Source organism: Jaculus jaculus, chromosome 2 (genome assembly GCF_020740685.1).
Source record: "Jaculus jaculus isolate mJacJac1 chromosome 2, mJacJac1.mat.Y.cur, whole genome shotgun sequence".
NCBI lineage: Eukaryota > Metazoa > Chordata > Mammalia > Rodentia > Dipodidae > Jaculus > Jaculus jaculus.
In genome coordinates, this window is record NC_059103.1 from 213294160 (window position 1) to 213307226 (window position 13067).

Consider the following 13067-nt stretch of genomic DNA (forward strand, 5'->3'; position numbering starts at 1 on the left):
CGTCGTCCCCAGCGGAAGCCGCGGTGCCCCGTGGGAGCTGGGGCGGGCCCACTCTTCGGCGGCGGGGCGGAGCTGCAACTTCGTAGCTCTGGCCTCGGGCGACTGGCGCAGGTCGCCGTCCGTGCGGCGTGCTTTCTTTGAGCGACGCGGCATCCTCCGGTCCCGGATGGGTCGGGAAGGACAAGTTCCCGCAAAGGCGGACGTACAAGCCGAGTTTTGAAGGGAGGGAAGGAGCCCACCGCTCAAAGCCGAGGCATCGTGGGTGGGCAGAGGGGCCAGCGAGTGCGAGGCAGCCCATCCCGCACTGTAGAAGAGGGATGAGCAAGTGCGCGGTGGTTGGGGGCCCGATGGTCAGCCGAGAACCGCAGCCGGGATGAAGCTCTTTGAACACCAGGAGCCGGCTTTACCCTGGAAGCAAGGAAGGGCCAATGAAAAGAGGCACCTTCAGACTTGTAGTAGAAAAGTATCTATTTGCCAGATGGGGCTGAGGCCACAGGTATTTGCCTGGCAAGACACAGGGTCCCTCAGCTGGAGCCCTGGGATCTTTTGAAAGAAGAGGGCTCACAGGGCCAGGGAAAGCAAGATTTCAGCTGACGTTTGAAAGATGAACAACCAGCCAAAAGTGGGAGTGGGCAAGGACTGCCAGATCCCCTGTATTCATCCTTCATGATTGTCCCAGGCTTCCTCTTGCACTGGTCTCTGGGCTGGTGCCTTCCTAAGTATCTGCTGCAGGTTCTCAAACCCTTGAGGGAGTAATGGGAGAGACTGCACAGAAAAGGCGAATGCTTAAAGTGGTCCTGCAGGTCTGATAACCTTGGCGCTCGTACCAACAACCAATTTCTACTGCCAGTGCCTGGCTTTGAAACTTGTGGCAAACCTGCCCAGTGTAGCCAGTGAAACTTGGGCAAGGTCCAGATCAGAGGTGGCAGGAGCTGAACAGATTCACAGGTCATATGGCCAAGAGGAAAAAGTGAGGGGCCCACCTAGGATCCTCCTGGGAAAATAATTTTAGTCCACTGCACTCCTCTCTTAGTCCTGGGTGCAGACTCCATGGTCTTCCTATCCAGGAACCTCCTGATCAAGTTCTGGGTGCATGACCCTTGCCTAGGGCCTGGATTCTATAGCTGCATTGCCTTGAACTCCAAAGACTACCCCTTCCCTCCCTGGCAGTTTTTTTCTGAATAAGTCACACCCTATCTGTTAAATGGGAGCTTGACACAAGGGCCACCAAACAAGGTAATGCTGGGGTGGGCTCCTTCCTAAGGCTTTTCCTTGAGTATGGGGATGCCCAGGCACCCAAAGGTAGCCTGGGATAGGGAGCTGTAGCTTCCAGGAGGTCACCAAAATTCTCCACTGGAGTCTTTCCTGCCCCTCCCTTCTAGATTAACCGAAACCTGCTAATTGTGGCAGCCTCACACTCTCCCCTCCCCCACAACCTCTTCCTCCCTTCCCCTCCCCCTTCTATCCGAATGATAAAGGGCCCTGCCCGCCTGCCCCAGCCCGGCCTCAGGCCCTGGCCCTACCTCAACACACTACCCGTGGCCCTTCCCTAGGCCAGGCCTCGATCCACGACGCCTGCCTCCCCTACATGGGGCCCTGCAGGGACTCCAGCCTGGGGCCCCCGGAGGCAGAGGCCCCGTCGAAGGCCCCAAAGAGGAGGAAGAAGAGATACCTTCGGCATGACAAGCCCCCTTATACCTACTTAGCCATGATCGCTTTGGTGATTCAGGCGGCACCCTCCCGCAGGCTGAAGCTGGCCCAGGTGAGAGATAGTTCCACTTTCTCCCTACCTCTGGGGACCAGACCTATCCCGGACCCGATCCCATCTACTCCAGTCCCAGGCTCAACCTCCATCTCCACCTAGTCCTGGCAATGAGACCAGGCCTCAGAGCTTTCTACAGGACCCTACGCCTGCACCCCCCCACCCCACTCTGCCCTCAGGCACAAAAATGCTAGTCTGTGGGAAGGGGCGCTGGGCCTGTGGGGGAGGGGTAGGTACTGCTCCAGCTCATGGCGCTGTGGTTTCAGATCATCCGTCAGGTCCAGGCCATGTTCCCCTTCTTCAGGGATGACTACGAGGGATGGAAAGATTCTATCCGCCACAACCTTTCCTCCAACCGGTGTTTCCGCAAGGTGAGGTCGTCAAGGTTTCAGAGCTCTGGAAGGGGCGGGAGGGCCGGCAGCAGAACCTCTGAGCCTTGGGGATTGGAAGGCCCCACCCAAGCCTAACCTCCCACTCAGGTGCCCAAGGACCCTGCGAAGCCCCAGGCCAAGGGCAACTTCTGGGCGGTGGACGTGAGTCTGATCCCAGCCGAGGCGCTGCGCCTGCAGAATACCGCTCTGTGCCGGCGCTGGCAGAACCTGGGTGCACACGGAGCCTTCGACAAGGACCTGAGCCCCTATATTCTTCACGGCAGGCCCTATCGGCCACCCAGTCCTCTATTGCCCTCCAGGGAAGGTTTTAGCATCAAGTCCCTGCTAGGGGACTCTGGAAAGGGAGCAACATGGCCCCAGCAGCCTGTCCTCTCTGGACAGAGCAACCTAACTCAGGCAGGCATGGGGTCTAGTGTAAAGGGGGGGCCCACTGCATCCCCAGTCTCCTCTGAGAGGTCTCTTTGGCCCCTCTGTTCATTTCCGGAGTCCTCAGGAGTGAAGGGGGAAACTTCCCAGGGGGTAGCCATCAGGCCTTCCCCAGAGCCAGGGACATGGCCCCTCCACTTACTGCAGGGTACTCCAGACCCCATGAGAACATCCGGTGGGGGGTGCAGAACCTCTTTGTGGGGACAGCTGCCCACCTCATACTTGCCTATCTACACTCCCAATGTGGTAATGCCCTTGGCCCCATTACCCCCCACCTCCTGTCCTAGGTGTCCACCTTCAACCAATCCAGCCTGCTGGGGGGTAGGTCCTGAATCCCGAGGGTCCCGGGGGCTGCTCAGTGATTTAGACTCCCTTTTTCAGGGGATGCCACCCAACAAGAGCATTTATGATGTGTGGGTCAGCCACCCTCGGGACCTGGCTTTCCCTGCCCCAGGTTGGCTGCTCTCCTGGTATAGCCTATGAGGTTCCCAGGACCCAGGTTGCTTTTCCTCCTGTCAGCAACAGTTTGATGGAAAATGAGAGCTAGGAATGTATCCACAACAAACAGCTTTGAAGTTCCAAGCACAGCCTTGCTGAGAATCCACCTTTATTGGGTTACTACAGAAAGAGTTGTGGCTCAGCTGAGCACAACCATGGCCCTAGTCAGTCATGGCTTTGCCTCCTCCACACCAACAGACAAGGCATGGAGTCTCAGGTCCTAACCCATGTATCTACTCATCCATCCATCACAATCTGTAGCCACCCCTCCCTGGCTCCAGGCTGGGGGAGGGAGAACCTTAAAGGTGGGTCCAGCCTTAAGTCCTGTCCTCCCTCAACTGTATGAGAAGGATGTAGCACCTTTTGGGGAAAGGAAATAAAAAACTGGACCCTAACATTGTTCTGGGGTGATGGAAGTGGGGAGATAACAGTAAAGAAATATACATCATTTTAATGCCAAGTCTGATTTTGGGAAACCACTTGGCCAGGGTCTGGTTCCTTTGGCTCTGGGATCCCCTGCTGAGTGCTGTGATAAGGGCAAATGGTGATAAGGAGAGAGCTGAGGGCTGGTGGTCCAATGGGGGTTGGGAGAGGCAATCATTTCAACAAGCATAGCACTTCCTGCGGTGCTGGGATTCTGGGCCTGTGGAGCCAGGGGTCCCTGGAGTTAAAGAAGGTTGTACTGGTAGATGGGGTATAGGGACATTTTACTGCTGCCTCTGCCAGCAGAGGTCCTCAGATCCTGTGGGAAGGGTCTCAATCCAGGACTCAGAGAGGCTGCTCTCCTGGAGGTGCAAGAGCCAAGGCAGAACAGCTGTCAGGACTGGGGCTTGGAGGGCTGCAGGGAGACGGTGTTGGGGTGCAGGAGGTCCCAGTGAGCTGGGTGTCTGTACTGAGAGAGGAAGGGGTGCCAGAGCGCGAAGCCTTGTGGCGCCGGGCCGGCCCCAGCTCCACCTGACCCACTCTCTCAGCAAACTTGAGTGAGCAGACAGTCTCCCCTAGATCCTCTGGCCGTGTGGAGATCTGTAGAAGAGGTATGCTGGTGGCAGCGCCCCACATGCAACTGCACCCTCCTGCATATTATTCCCATGCCTGTAGCCCAGGTTCCCACCTGTAGGAGCAGCACTGCAGTGGTTCCTGGGCCAAGTGCAGGCTGCAGCAAACGCGTGAGCTGTGAGTCTCGGAAAGGGATGTGTGACCGGCGGGCTCGGAGAGCGGCCATCACTCCTCCTAATGCCAGCAATGAGCGGTTGATAGCCTGGGCCTCCCGCAGACGCCTAGTGCCATTTGGGTCTCCCTGTGATATGCTGGCCACCCCTGCCTTCCATACCCGCTCAGATCCGGCCAGGTCAACCAAGTGCAGCGTGCCTGAAGAGATAAGCAAGCCAGCAATGAACAGGAGCAAGCTGGCTGTGGAGGGAAGCCAGACCTCTTTACACTGCAAACACTGCAGGACGCAGGCACCTCCAGTATTACCTGTAGTATCCCTGGTGCATGGTGGAGAGGTTACATGCAGTGTTAGCGTAACTAGGGCATGTGAGCGGGAACTGTGCTGATTCATTACTGTGGCAGCAGTGGCTCGGTTTCTCCTCCCCAAGCTCAGCATCTGGAATGTGGAACATTAGGGGTAGCCTGGTATACAGTCTACCCCAGGTGGTAGTAAAGGGAAGGTCCCTGGAGTGCAGTTTTACCTGGTGTAGGGTTTCCAGGTTGGGCACATCCCAATGGGTGAGGCCAGCCACCTGGATCCCCCCCTGGCCTGCAGGACCCTGCCTCACAACCAGGCGCTCAGGAGGCCCTGGGGCTAGAAGGTCCCTGGTGAGAAAGAGGGTGGGTTGGACGCTGTGGGGTCTAGAAGGGCCAGACCTGGAGCAAGGAGGCAGCCCCACCAAGCAGCCCTGACCTGACCGCCTCATTGTAGATCTCCAGCATGCTGAGAGTCACACGGTGCTGCCCTCCAGTCCCCATCTCCCGGAACAGTGTCTGCAGTGCCCTAGGAGCTATACCAGGGTCCTCAGGCGGGCCCTGAGGATATTGTGCAGTGTCATACTGGGCTCCCATTCAAAACCTTGGAGCTCCCCACCCCCAGGTGGAGGTCCAGCCCACCTCCATGCTGTAGGTCTTCCCGGTCCCTGTCTGACCATAGGTAAAGATGCAGACACTGTAGCCCCGGAGGCAGGACAGCACAGCTGGCTCCAGTTCTCTGAAGACCTGGAGACAAAAGTAGTAGAAATGGATGTGACAGCACACACCTTTAATCCCAGCAGTATGCACTGGTCATACACATCTGCACACATGTGTACACACCATACTCCATACTTACTACACACACACATAAAAGGTATTCTTGATAAAACTAGTAGGAAACCCCATGGTAAATTAAACATCGAGCTCCTCCTAATAAATAGAATGAACAAAGGAAGATTTGAAATAATAGCAACCTGCTTGGAAAATGATATCAAATAGTAAACTGTAGAAACACAACTGGTATTGCAGGACTATATAAAGGAAGGGAAATCTCCTTGGCCCTTGTTCATCACATGCCATCTCCTGCTTTATGATCCACCCAGACACCACTGAGCTCCCACTGAGTCATGTTTGAGAGCTGCTCCTCTAGAAATCCCTTCTATGTATTTGCCACGGAAGACTTAAATGTTCCCAGGGAGGCAGGGGTAGGAAGACAGCTGTGAATTCCAGGCTAGCCTGGAACTACACAGTGAGTTCCAGGTCAGTCTGGACTAGAGAGAGAACTTAAAATAAAAAGTGCTGGGCAGGGCTGGAGAGATGACTTAGAGGTTAAGGCGTTTGCCTGCAAAGCCAAAGGACCCAGGTTTGACTTCCCAGTAACCAAGTAAGCCAGATGCACAAGGGGGTACATGCATCTGGAGTTTGTTTGCAGTGGCTGGAGGCCCTGGCATGCCTATTCGCATGTGTGCACGCGCGCTCTCTCTCTCTCTCTACCTGCCCATTTCTGTATATCTCTCCAATAAATAAATTAAAAAATAATAATAGAGTGCTGGGCGTGCTAGCGCATGCCTTTAATCCCAGCACTTGGGAGGCAGAGGTAAGAGGATCATTGTGAGTGTGAGGCCACTCTGAGACTACATAGTAAATTCCAGGTCAGCATGGAGTACAGCAAGACCCTACCTTGAGAAAAAAGAGAGGTAGGAGGATCACTGTGCGTTCAAAGCCAGCCTGAGAGTACATAGTGTTCCAGGTCAGCCTGGACCAGAGACCCTACCTCAAAACACCAAAAATAAAGTGGTAGAAATGTCCTAAGGCCTTCCTTCATTTCAGGTTCAAATCCTGGAAGAGTAGGAAATGCAGTGAACAAGGTGTAAGCAAAGTAACGACCCTGGAGCCAGGGGGGCCATTATAGCAGGTACATTCTACCTTACCAGAAAAGCATTTCTAAGAAGCGACCAGGGGAAAAAAGGAAGAAACAAAAGAGGACATCCTGGGCTGGAGAGATGGCTTAGCGGTTAAGCGCTTGCCTGTGAAGCCTAAGGACCCCGGTTCGAGGCTCGGTTCCCCAGGTCCCACGTTAGCCAGATGCACAAAGGGGCGCACGTGTTTGTTTGCAGAGGCTGGAAGCCCTGGCACGCCCATTCTCTCTCTCTCCCTCTACCTGTCTTTCTCTCTGTGTCTGTTGCTCTCAAATAAATAAATAATTAATTAAAAAAAAAAAGAGGATATCCTCAGCAGATTGCAGAGCCCTGAAGATTTAGAAGGTCCTGGGGAGCAGTGGTCAAGAGCCCAGGTGCTGAGGCTAGACTGCCAGGGGTTTCATTTATTATTTATTCTTGTTTTTTTGAGGTAGGGTTTCACACAAGCCCAGGCTGACTGGGAATTCACTGTGTTCTCAGGCTGGCCTCGATCTCAGTGATCTTCCTACCTCTACCTTCCAAGTACTAGGATTAAAGGCCACAACACCTTGACAATGTTTTATTTTTATTTATTTGAGAGAGAGAAAGATGCAGAGACACACAGAGAATAGGCACACCAGGGCCTCCAGCCAGTGAAAACAAATTCCAGATGCATGTGCCACCTTGTGCATCTGGCTTACATGGGTACTAGGGAATCAACCCTGGGTCCTTAGGCTTTACAGGCTAGTACCTTAACTGCTAAGCCATCTCTCCAGCCCAGACTGCCAGGTTTGAACCCAAGATAATCATACTTCCAAAGCCTTTCTGGGTCATTCACCTCCTTGACACCTATCTTGAAGGCTGATAGTAATGTGTGCTAGAAAGTCAGGAGTTACACTTGACATAGAAGGAATAAGGCCAGGAGGAGCTCTAGGTATGGCAGATAGTGCCAACAAGAACTGACTGAAAGAGTAAGGTTCTGCAGGCTGAGTGTGGTGGCTCACACCTTTAATCTCAGCACTCAGGAGGCAGAGATAGGTGGATCATCATGAGTCTGAGGCTACACTGAGACTACATAGAGAATTCCAGGTCAGTCTGGTTAGAGTGAGACCCTACCTTCAAAAAAAAAAAAGCCAGGTGTGGTGGCGCACGCCTTTATCTCAGCACTCGGAAGGCAAAGGTAGAAGGATCACCATGAGTTCAAAGCTACCCTGAGATGACATAGTGAATTCCAGGTTAGCCTGCACCCTACCTTAAAAAAATTTTTTTAAAAATCATGCTGGCACATGCCTTTAATCCCAGTACTTGGGCAGCAGAGTTCAAGGCCACCCTGAGACTTCACAGTGAATTCTAGGAGACCCTACCTTGAAAAATAAAAATAAACAGAGTAAGGCTCTAAGAGGTGACTGAGGGAAACATGGGGCTGGGATATTCATCCTGTTGGGAACTGGACACAGTAACAGCCTTCTGATGACCAACATGGCCATATTTTATACCAAAAGGTCACTAGTACTAGGTGGCTGTCACCTCTGCTTAATGTTTTGACTGATGGCCATAAGGACAAAATCCAAGTCCAGAGCCAGGCGTAATGGTGAATGCCGTTAATCCCAGCACATGGGAGGCAGAGGTGGAAGGATTGCCATGAGTTCGAGGCCACCCTGAGGCTACATAGTGAATTCCAGGTCAGCCTGAGCTAGAGTGAAACCCTACCTCAAAACAAAAACAACAACAAAAAAACCCTAAGTTTATGACTCGATGATGAAATGGAGAACATAGGTGAAGGCCTTTGAGAGATGCCTTTAGTCCAGATGCATTAGATTGAAGTCCCTGTTCAGCGTTGCCCACAGGACAGTGGACAAGGGTTGGGAGCTATGAATCCCTGCTGTTTGGGGTGGGAGCTGAGGCCGGGGTGGGGAGGAATGTATGGGACAGACAGAGGTATGTGGGAAACCAGGCAGTGGTAGGCCTGCCCCTCCCTCCCAGACACTGCCACCACACTGAGCCCTCACCACTGCAAGACCAGCAGAAAGCTCTGTTCCTTAACATAATCCCTTCTCAGGTCTGATCCTCCACCTTAAGTCACAGAAGCTCCAGCAGCAAAGTTTATGTGCAAATGGACACTTGTGTGTGAACTAAGTTGGGTGGGAGCCCTTGCTTTTCTACTGGTGTCTGACCAGAAGAGGGAAGAGTAGGATCCAAGCAGAGAAGCACTCGGTCTGGCAGCTGGCCTGCTCACCTACACTCCCACCCAACCTGCTTTAAAGCCACAAAGCAAGGAGGGGTTCTGCCATTGCTACTGGGACCCTGAGAAAGAAGAGTGGTGTGTCAATGAACTCTGGAAGGAGGAGGCTCTAAGCCATCCCCCATGGGATCAGGTCCTGCCACCACCACTGTGGCACCCAGCCATGCTCTGCTGCTAACTCCAAATAAGCAGTAACTCATCTTGGACAAGTTCATTTTCTCTAGTAGCCAACTGCCAGTCCTGTCTCACAGTCCCTCTAATGGTTCTCTTCCCTCCTGGAACCCAACCACTCTCCCTCTATGTATCCATATAGACACAGAAGGGGAAATGAGCCTCTTCTGAATCCAGGGGGCCTGAGGAAGGGTCAGGACAGGGACAAAGGTGGCTGTCACCTCCTCCTGGCTGGCGTCAGGGGGAAAGACCCAGTCCAGGCGGAAGCGACGCTGGCGCCCTCGATAGCAGGTAGTGATGGTTCCCCCCTGTCCAGGCTCCACGCTCACCAAGCTGGAGGGTGTCCCTTTAGCTGGCCTCAGCCGACACAGCACACGGATATTCCCTGCAGTGGGGACCAGGTCAACAGGTTGTCTCCTTGGCCCCGAAGCATGGAGAAGCTCCACTTCGGCCAGACTGTACTCCCTGTTGTTCTGCTTCCCAAGCCCACCTTACCCTTGAGTTCCAACAGCCGCCCTGGGCATTCAGTTGGGGGTACCTGCTGCCCCTCAGGAAGCTGAGTCCCAGCCCCTCCAGCTGACAATGTCCCCAAGACCCAGGATACCTGAGGGAATAAGGAAAAGACAAATGTCCAGGTAGCTCCAAGTGAAGTGGTGTACTGAGAGCAATCTGCCCACCGGGTGTGGTGGTATACAACTTTCATGGGGTATGGGCCTCTGAGGGCATCGCCAAGGAATCATAGACAAAAATGGATCATCTGTTCCTCTGGGCTTCTGAGCAACTGTCAGTTTTCACTCATCAGAAGTGGTCACTTTGGACCTGGGGAGATGGCCCAGTAGTTAAAGGTACTTGCTTACAAAGCCTATGAGTCAGGGTTCACTTCCCCAGTATTCAAATAAAGACAGATGTACATAGATCTGGAGTTTGTTTGCAGCAGCCCTGCATGCCCATACTATCACTTTTTTTTTTTTCAAGGCAGGGTTTCACGCTATCCTAGGCTGACCTGGAATTCACTATGGAGTCTCAGGGTAGCCTCAAACTCAATGACGATCCTTCTATTTCTGCCTCCCAAGTGCTGGGATTAAAGGTCAGCTTTATTTTTTCTTTCTCTACCCTCACAAATAAAATTTACTTTTATTTTTATTTACTTGAGAGTAACAGACAGAGAAAGAGGCAGAGAGAGAATGAGCATACCAGGGCCTCCAGCCACTGCAAATGAACTCCAGACACATGCGCCCCCTTGTGCATCTGGCTTATGTGGGTCCTGGGGAACGGGGCCTCGAACTGGGGTCCTTAGGCTTCACAGGCAAGCACTTAACCTAGCCACTAAGCCATCTCTCCAGGCCCACAAATGAAGTTTTTTAAGTGGTTACTTTGGGTTACTCAAGTTATTCTGGTCCCAGTACCTACAATCCACTAGTTTAGAAAACTTGTCAAGGATAGGGAGAAATAACAGGACTCTTCAGGAAAAATAGCGAATAGGCTGCCTATAAAGGAGTTTCTAAGCGTTGAAAGCGTCCTGACCTGGCCCTGGGCCTCACTCAGCGAACCCTGATAACTTCGGGTAAAGGTGCTGACCAGTCCTCTCAGGTCCCCACAGCCCTGACGTAAGCTGGCCATCCGAGCTCGAAGTCCTGGAGGGAGAAGGCCTCTGAGAGGGCAAGTCCAGAACCCAGAGCCTTTCCAAAAGCCCCATGTTCTTAACTCTTACCTGCCAGCTGTCCATGCACCTGCTGCAGCTCCTGTCTGCAATTCTGCTCTGTCTCCTGCTGGAGTTGCTGGAGGGCCCCTCGAAGGCCCTGAAGCTGTACCTCCTGCATCCCCAGCTGCCCCACCCCACCCAACTCTGTCACTGAGGAAACAGGCACTAGGCCCTGCCCCAGACTTCCCCTCCCAGTGTCCCAGCCTTCCCTGTCCGTGGGCCCCTAGCCCACCTGGACTCGGAGGGCTTCTGTAGTGTCCTGGGCCTCCTGAAGCTGGCCCTGGAGCTCCAACAGTACCTCTGCCTCTTCCTGCATAAGGGTGGAAGCCAAGTGGGTCATGGAGCCAGGTAGGAACTCAGAGGGTTGTTCTATAGTTCCACCTCACAGGTAGAAGGCCAAGTCAAGAATGGCATGCACAGATGAGCATATGCCATGCTCTTTCCTGGGGTCACTCAGAGGGACCATGTCTGTGGGGTTCTCCTGTGAGCATCAGCCTCCCTGATGGAGATACACTGCAAAAACCATCCCAGGGTCTGCCCATAATCAGAGATGTCTCCTGGCAGGTCCCCTGCTTCAGCAAGCATTAAGTCTTCAGTAGGCTTAAACATTCATGTTGTGCAAGACAAGGACCACAGCAGCCAAGGAACAGGATACCTGTGGGGTCCTAGTAGGGAGGCTCGGACCCCAGTGCAGCAGGAGGTCCCGAGTGAGGCTCAGGCTCTGTTTCAGGGCCTCATTCTCCAGTGTGAGATGCTGAACTCTTTTTTCTGAATCTGTCACCCCCTAGGAAAAAGGGATGCCCTTAGGACACACCTGAAATGCTCCTGACCCCTGGACTTCTTCCGTGCCCCTGCCCCAGCAGCCTCACCACTCCCAAGCGCAGTCTACTCAGTTCTTCCTCCTGCTGCTCCAGCTGCTGCCTCAGCTCTTCCAGCTATGGTAGTATCAGAAGACAGGATGCAATTCCATTTTTGGGTCTCACACCCCTCTGTCCTTACTGCTCCTAGGCCCCTCACCTGCCCAAGGATGAACTGTTCCAGCCTTTGCCAAGCTCTCTGATCCTCCTCCAATTGGGAGACCTGCTGTTCCTGGGTCTCCTCCCTTGGTGCCTCATCCCGGCCGGGGGCAGGATGAGAGGAGTGTTCTTCTTGTGACAGAGAACCTGGAGAGGGATGAGCCCACATCTAGCTTAATTCCTAGGGAGCAGGGCTGGTTCTGATGGGCCTCGCTCCCTCCACAAAAAATACCCTTACAAACCATCTAGAGTGGGAGGCTGCACTGAACCCACTGGCTGAGTCCTTTGGAGGAGGGCCTGCCTCCCCCTGGGGCTCCTTATCCATGCCAGAAGGGCCAACAGCTGGCTTGTCACTGTCAATAGTGGGGGCACCTCACCAGGCTGTGAAGGAGAAAAGAATTAGAGCAGAGAAGACTGGGCAGCAGCGCTGTGGGAGCAAAAGGGCTGGAAAGAGTCCTGCTCACCTTGCTCAGGTCAGGAAGATTCCCGCAGCTCTCTTCTGTCCCCAACTGGATGGAAAGAAATTCAGCAAGTCGCATGAGAGCCTCTTCCAGGGATACCTGGGCTGTGCCGCCCTCTGCTCCTCCTCCTGACCCATCCTGGGACTCCGAGCATCCTGCAAGGCCAAGGAGACATTCCTGTCACCTGCTGGAGAATGGCACTCTTCTACTGAGGAGATCCCTCAATTCCCGCACCAAAGCAGTACGGCCAGCACCTACCAGCTAGGCCAGTAAGCTCCGACCACAGCTCTGACGAGAGCTGGTGGTGTGGGCGACGATGGCCGCTGGGTTTGCGGCAGCCTTTCTAGGGAGAGAGAGGGGGTGCCCTGAGGTGAAGTGAGGCAGCTGTGGGGTTTCTTCACTCCCGGAATGCCTGGAATGGGCCAAGGGGTTGAGGCCAACCAAGGTCTATGCTTCCAACACCTGGTGGTCCTCGTGGCACGGCCGGCTCCCCAGCGCCAGAGCCCTGAGGACGTGAGGTGCGCGGGCCTGCCACCAACAAATCTCAGGGTGGAGATGGCGGACAGCAGTGCAGACCCACTCCGCTCACCTTGGCGGGGTCTCCAGGGTCGGCGACTGCCGCAGCCCCTCCATCGCGGCGGAAGAGGCTGTAGAAAATGTAGATGAGTAGCGAGTAAAAGGCGTACATGGGGGCGCGGGGCGGCAGAGAGCCCTGCTTCGTGCCGCCCCGCGTCCCCGCGCCCGACTCCGCACCCACCAGCCGCAGTGCCCGTGCGCATGCTCGCGTCGGCCGCCCCCGCGGCCCAGCTCCCGCGGGCGGAGGGTGCACGCGCAGGAGCGGACGCCCGGGTCCGTCCGCAAGGCCCGGCCGCGGGGCCCCAGTCCCTGCCTCACGAACAGTGGGCGCCCGCGCACAGCCGCCACACCACCTCTCCAACCTGGGACCCGCCTCCGCGGAGTCCAGCCGCCCGGGTACCACTTCTTGCTCAGACCTCCCCCAACCCAGCCAAGCCCCGCCCCGACCGCAGCCCC

The 13067-nt window shown here is 54.6% G+C and overlaps 2 protein-coding genes across 6 annotated transcripts; one reads left to right on the top strand and one right to left on the bottom strand.

Annotated features, from left to right (window-relative positions):
- The first annotated feature begins 75 nt into the window (after positions 1-75).
- Foxh1 (forkhead box H1) lies at positions 76-3516 on the top strand. Its single transcript, XM_004656428.3, has 3 exons — positions 76-1762; positions 2029-2133; positions 2242-3516. The coding sequence occupies exons 1-3, from the start codon at positions 1589-1591 to the stop codon at positions 3061-3063; spliced, it is 1101 nt and encodes a 366-aa protein (XP_004656485.1). The 5' UTR covers positions 76-1588; the 3' UTR covers positions 3064-3516.
- Kifc2 (kinesin family member C2) lies at positions 3150-12991 on the bottom strand. Of its 5 annotated transcripts, XM_045143592.1 has the most exons (19): positions 12974-12991; positions 12625-12682; positions 12294-12378; positions 12039-12190; positions 11817-11955; positions 11576-11721; positions 11428-11493; positions 11214-11342; positions 10791-10868; positions 10568-10682; positions 10381-10490; positions 9352-9460; positions 9078-9241; positions 5185-5289; positions 4982-5103; positions 4770-4893; positions 4555-4684; positions 4190-4446; positions 3150-4101 (listed from the first exon to the last, which is right to left on the bottom strand). In XM_045143592.1, the coding sequence occupies exons 4-19, from the start codon at positions 12111-12113 to the stop codon at positions 3847-3849; spliced, it is 2124 nt and encodes a 707-aa protein (XP_044999527.1). In that variant the 5' UTR covers positions 12114-12190; positions 12294-12378; positions 12625-12682; positions 12974-12991; the 3' UTR covers positions 3150-3846. The 5 variants fall into 5 exon arrangements, with proteins under 5 accessions (XP_044999527.1, XP_044999524.1, XP_004656377.1 ...); XM_045143589.1 differs by lacking the exon at positions 12974-12991 and having other exon boundaries at positions 9186-9241; positions 12625-12793; XM_004656320.2 differs by lacking the exon at positions 12974-12991 and having other exon boundaries at positions 12625-12793.
- Between the last annotated feature and the right edge of the window lie 76 nt (positions 12992-13067).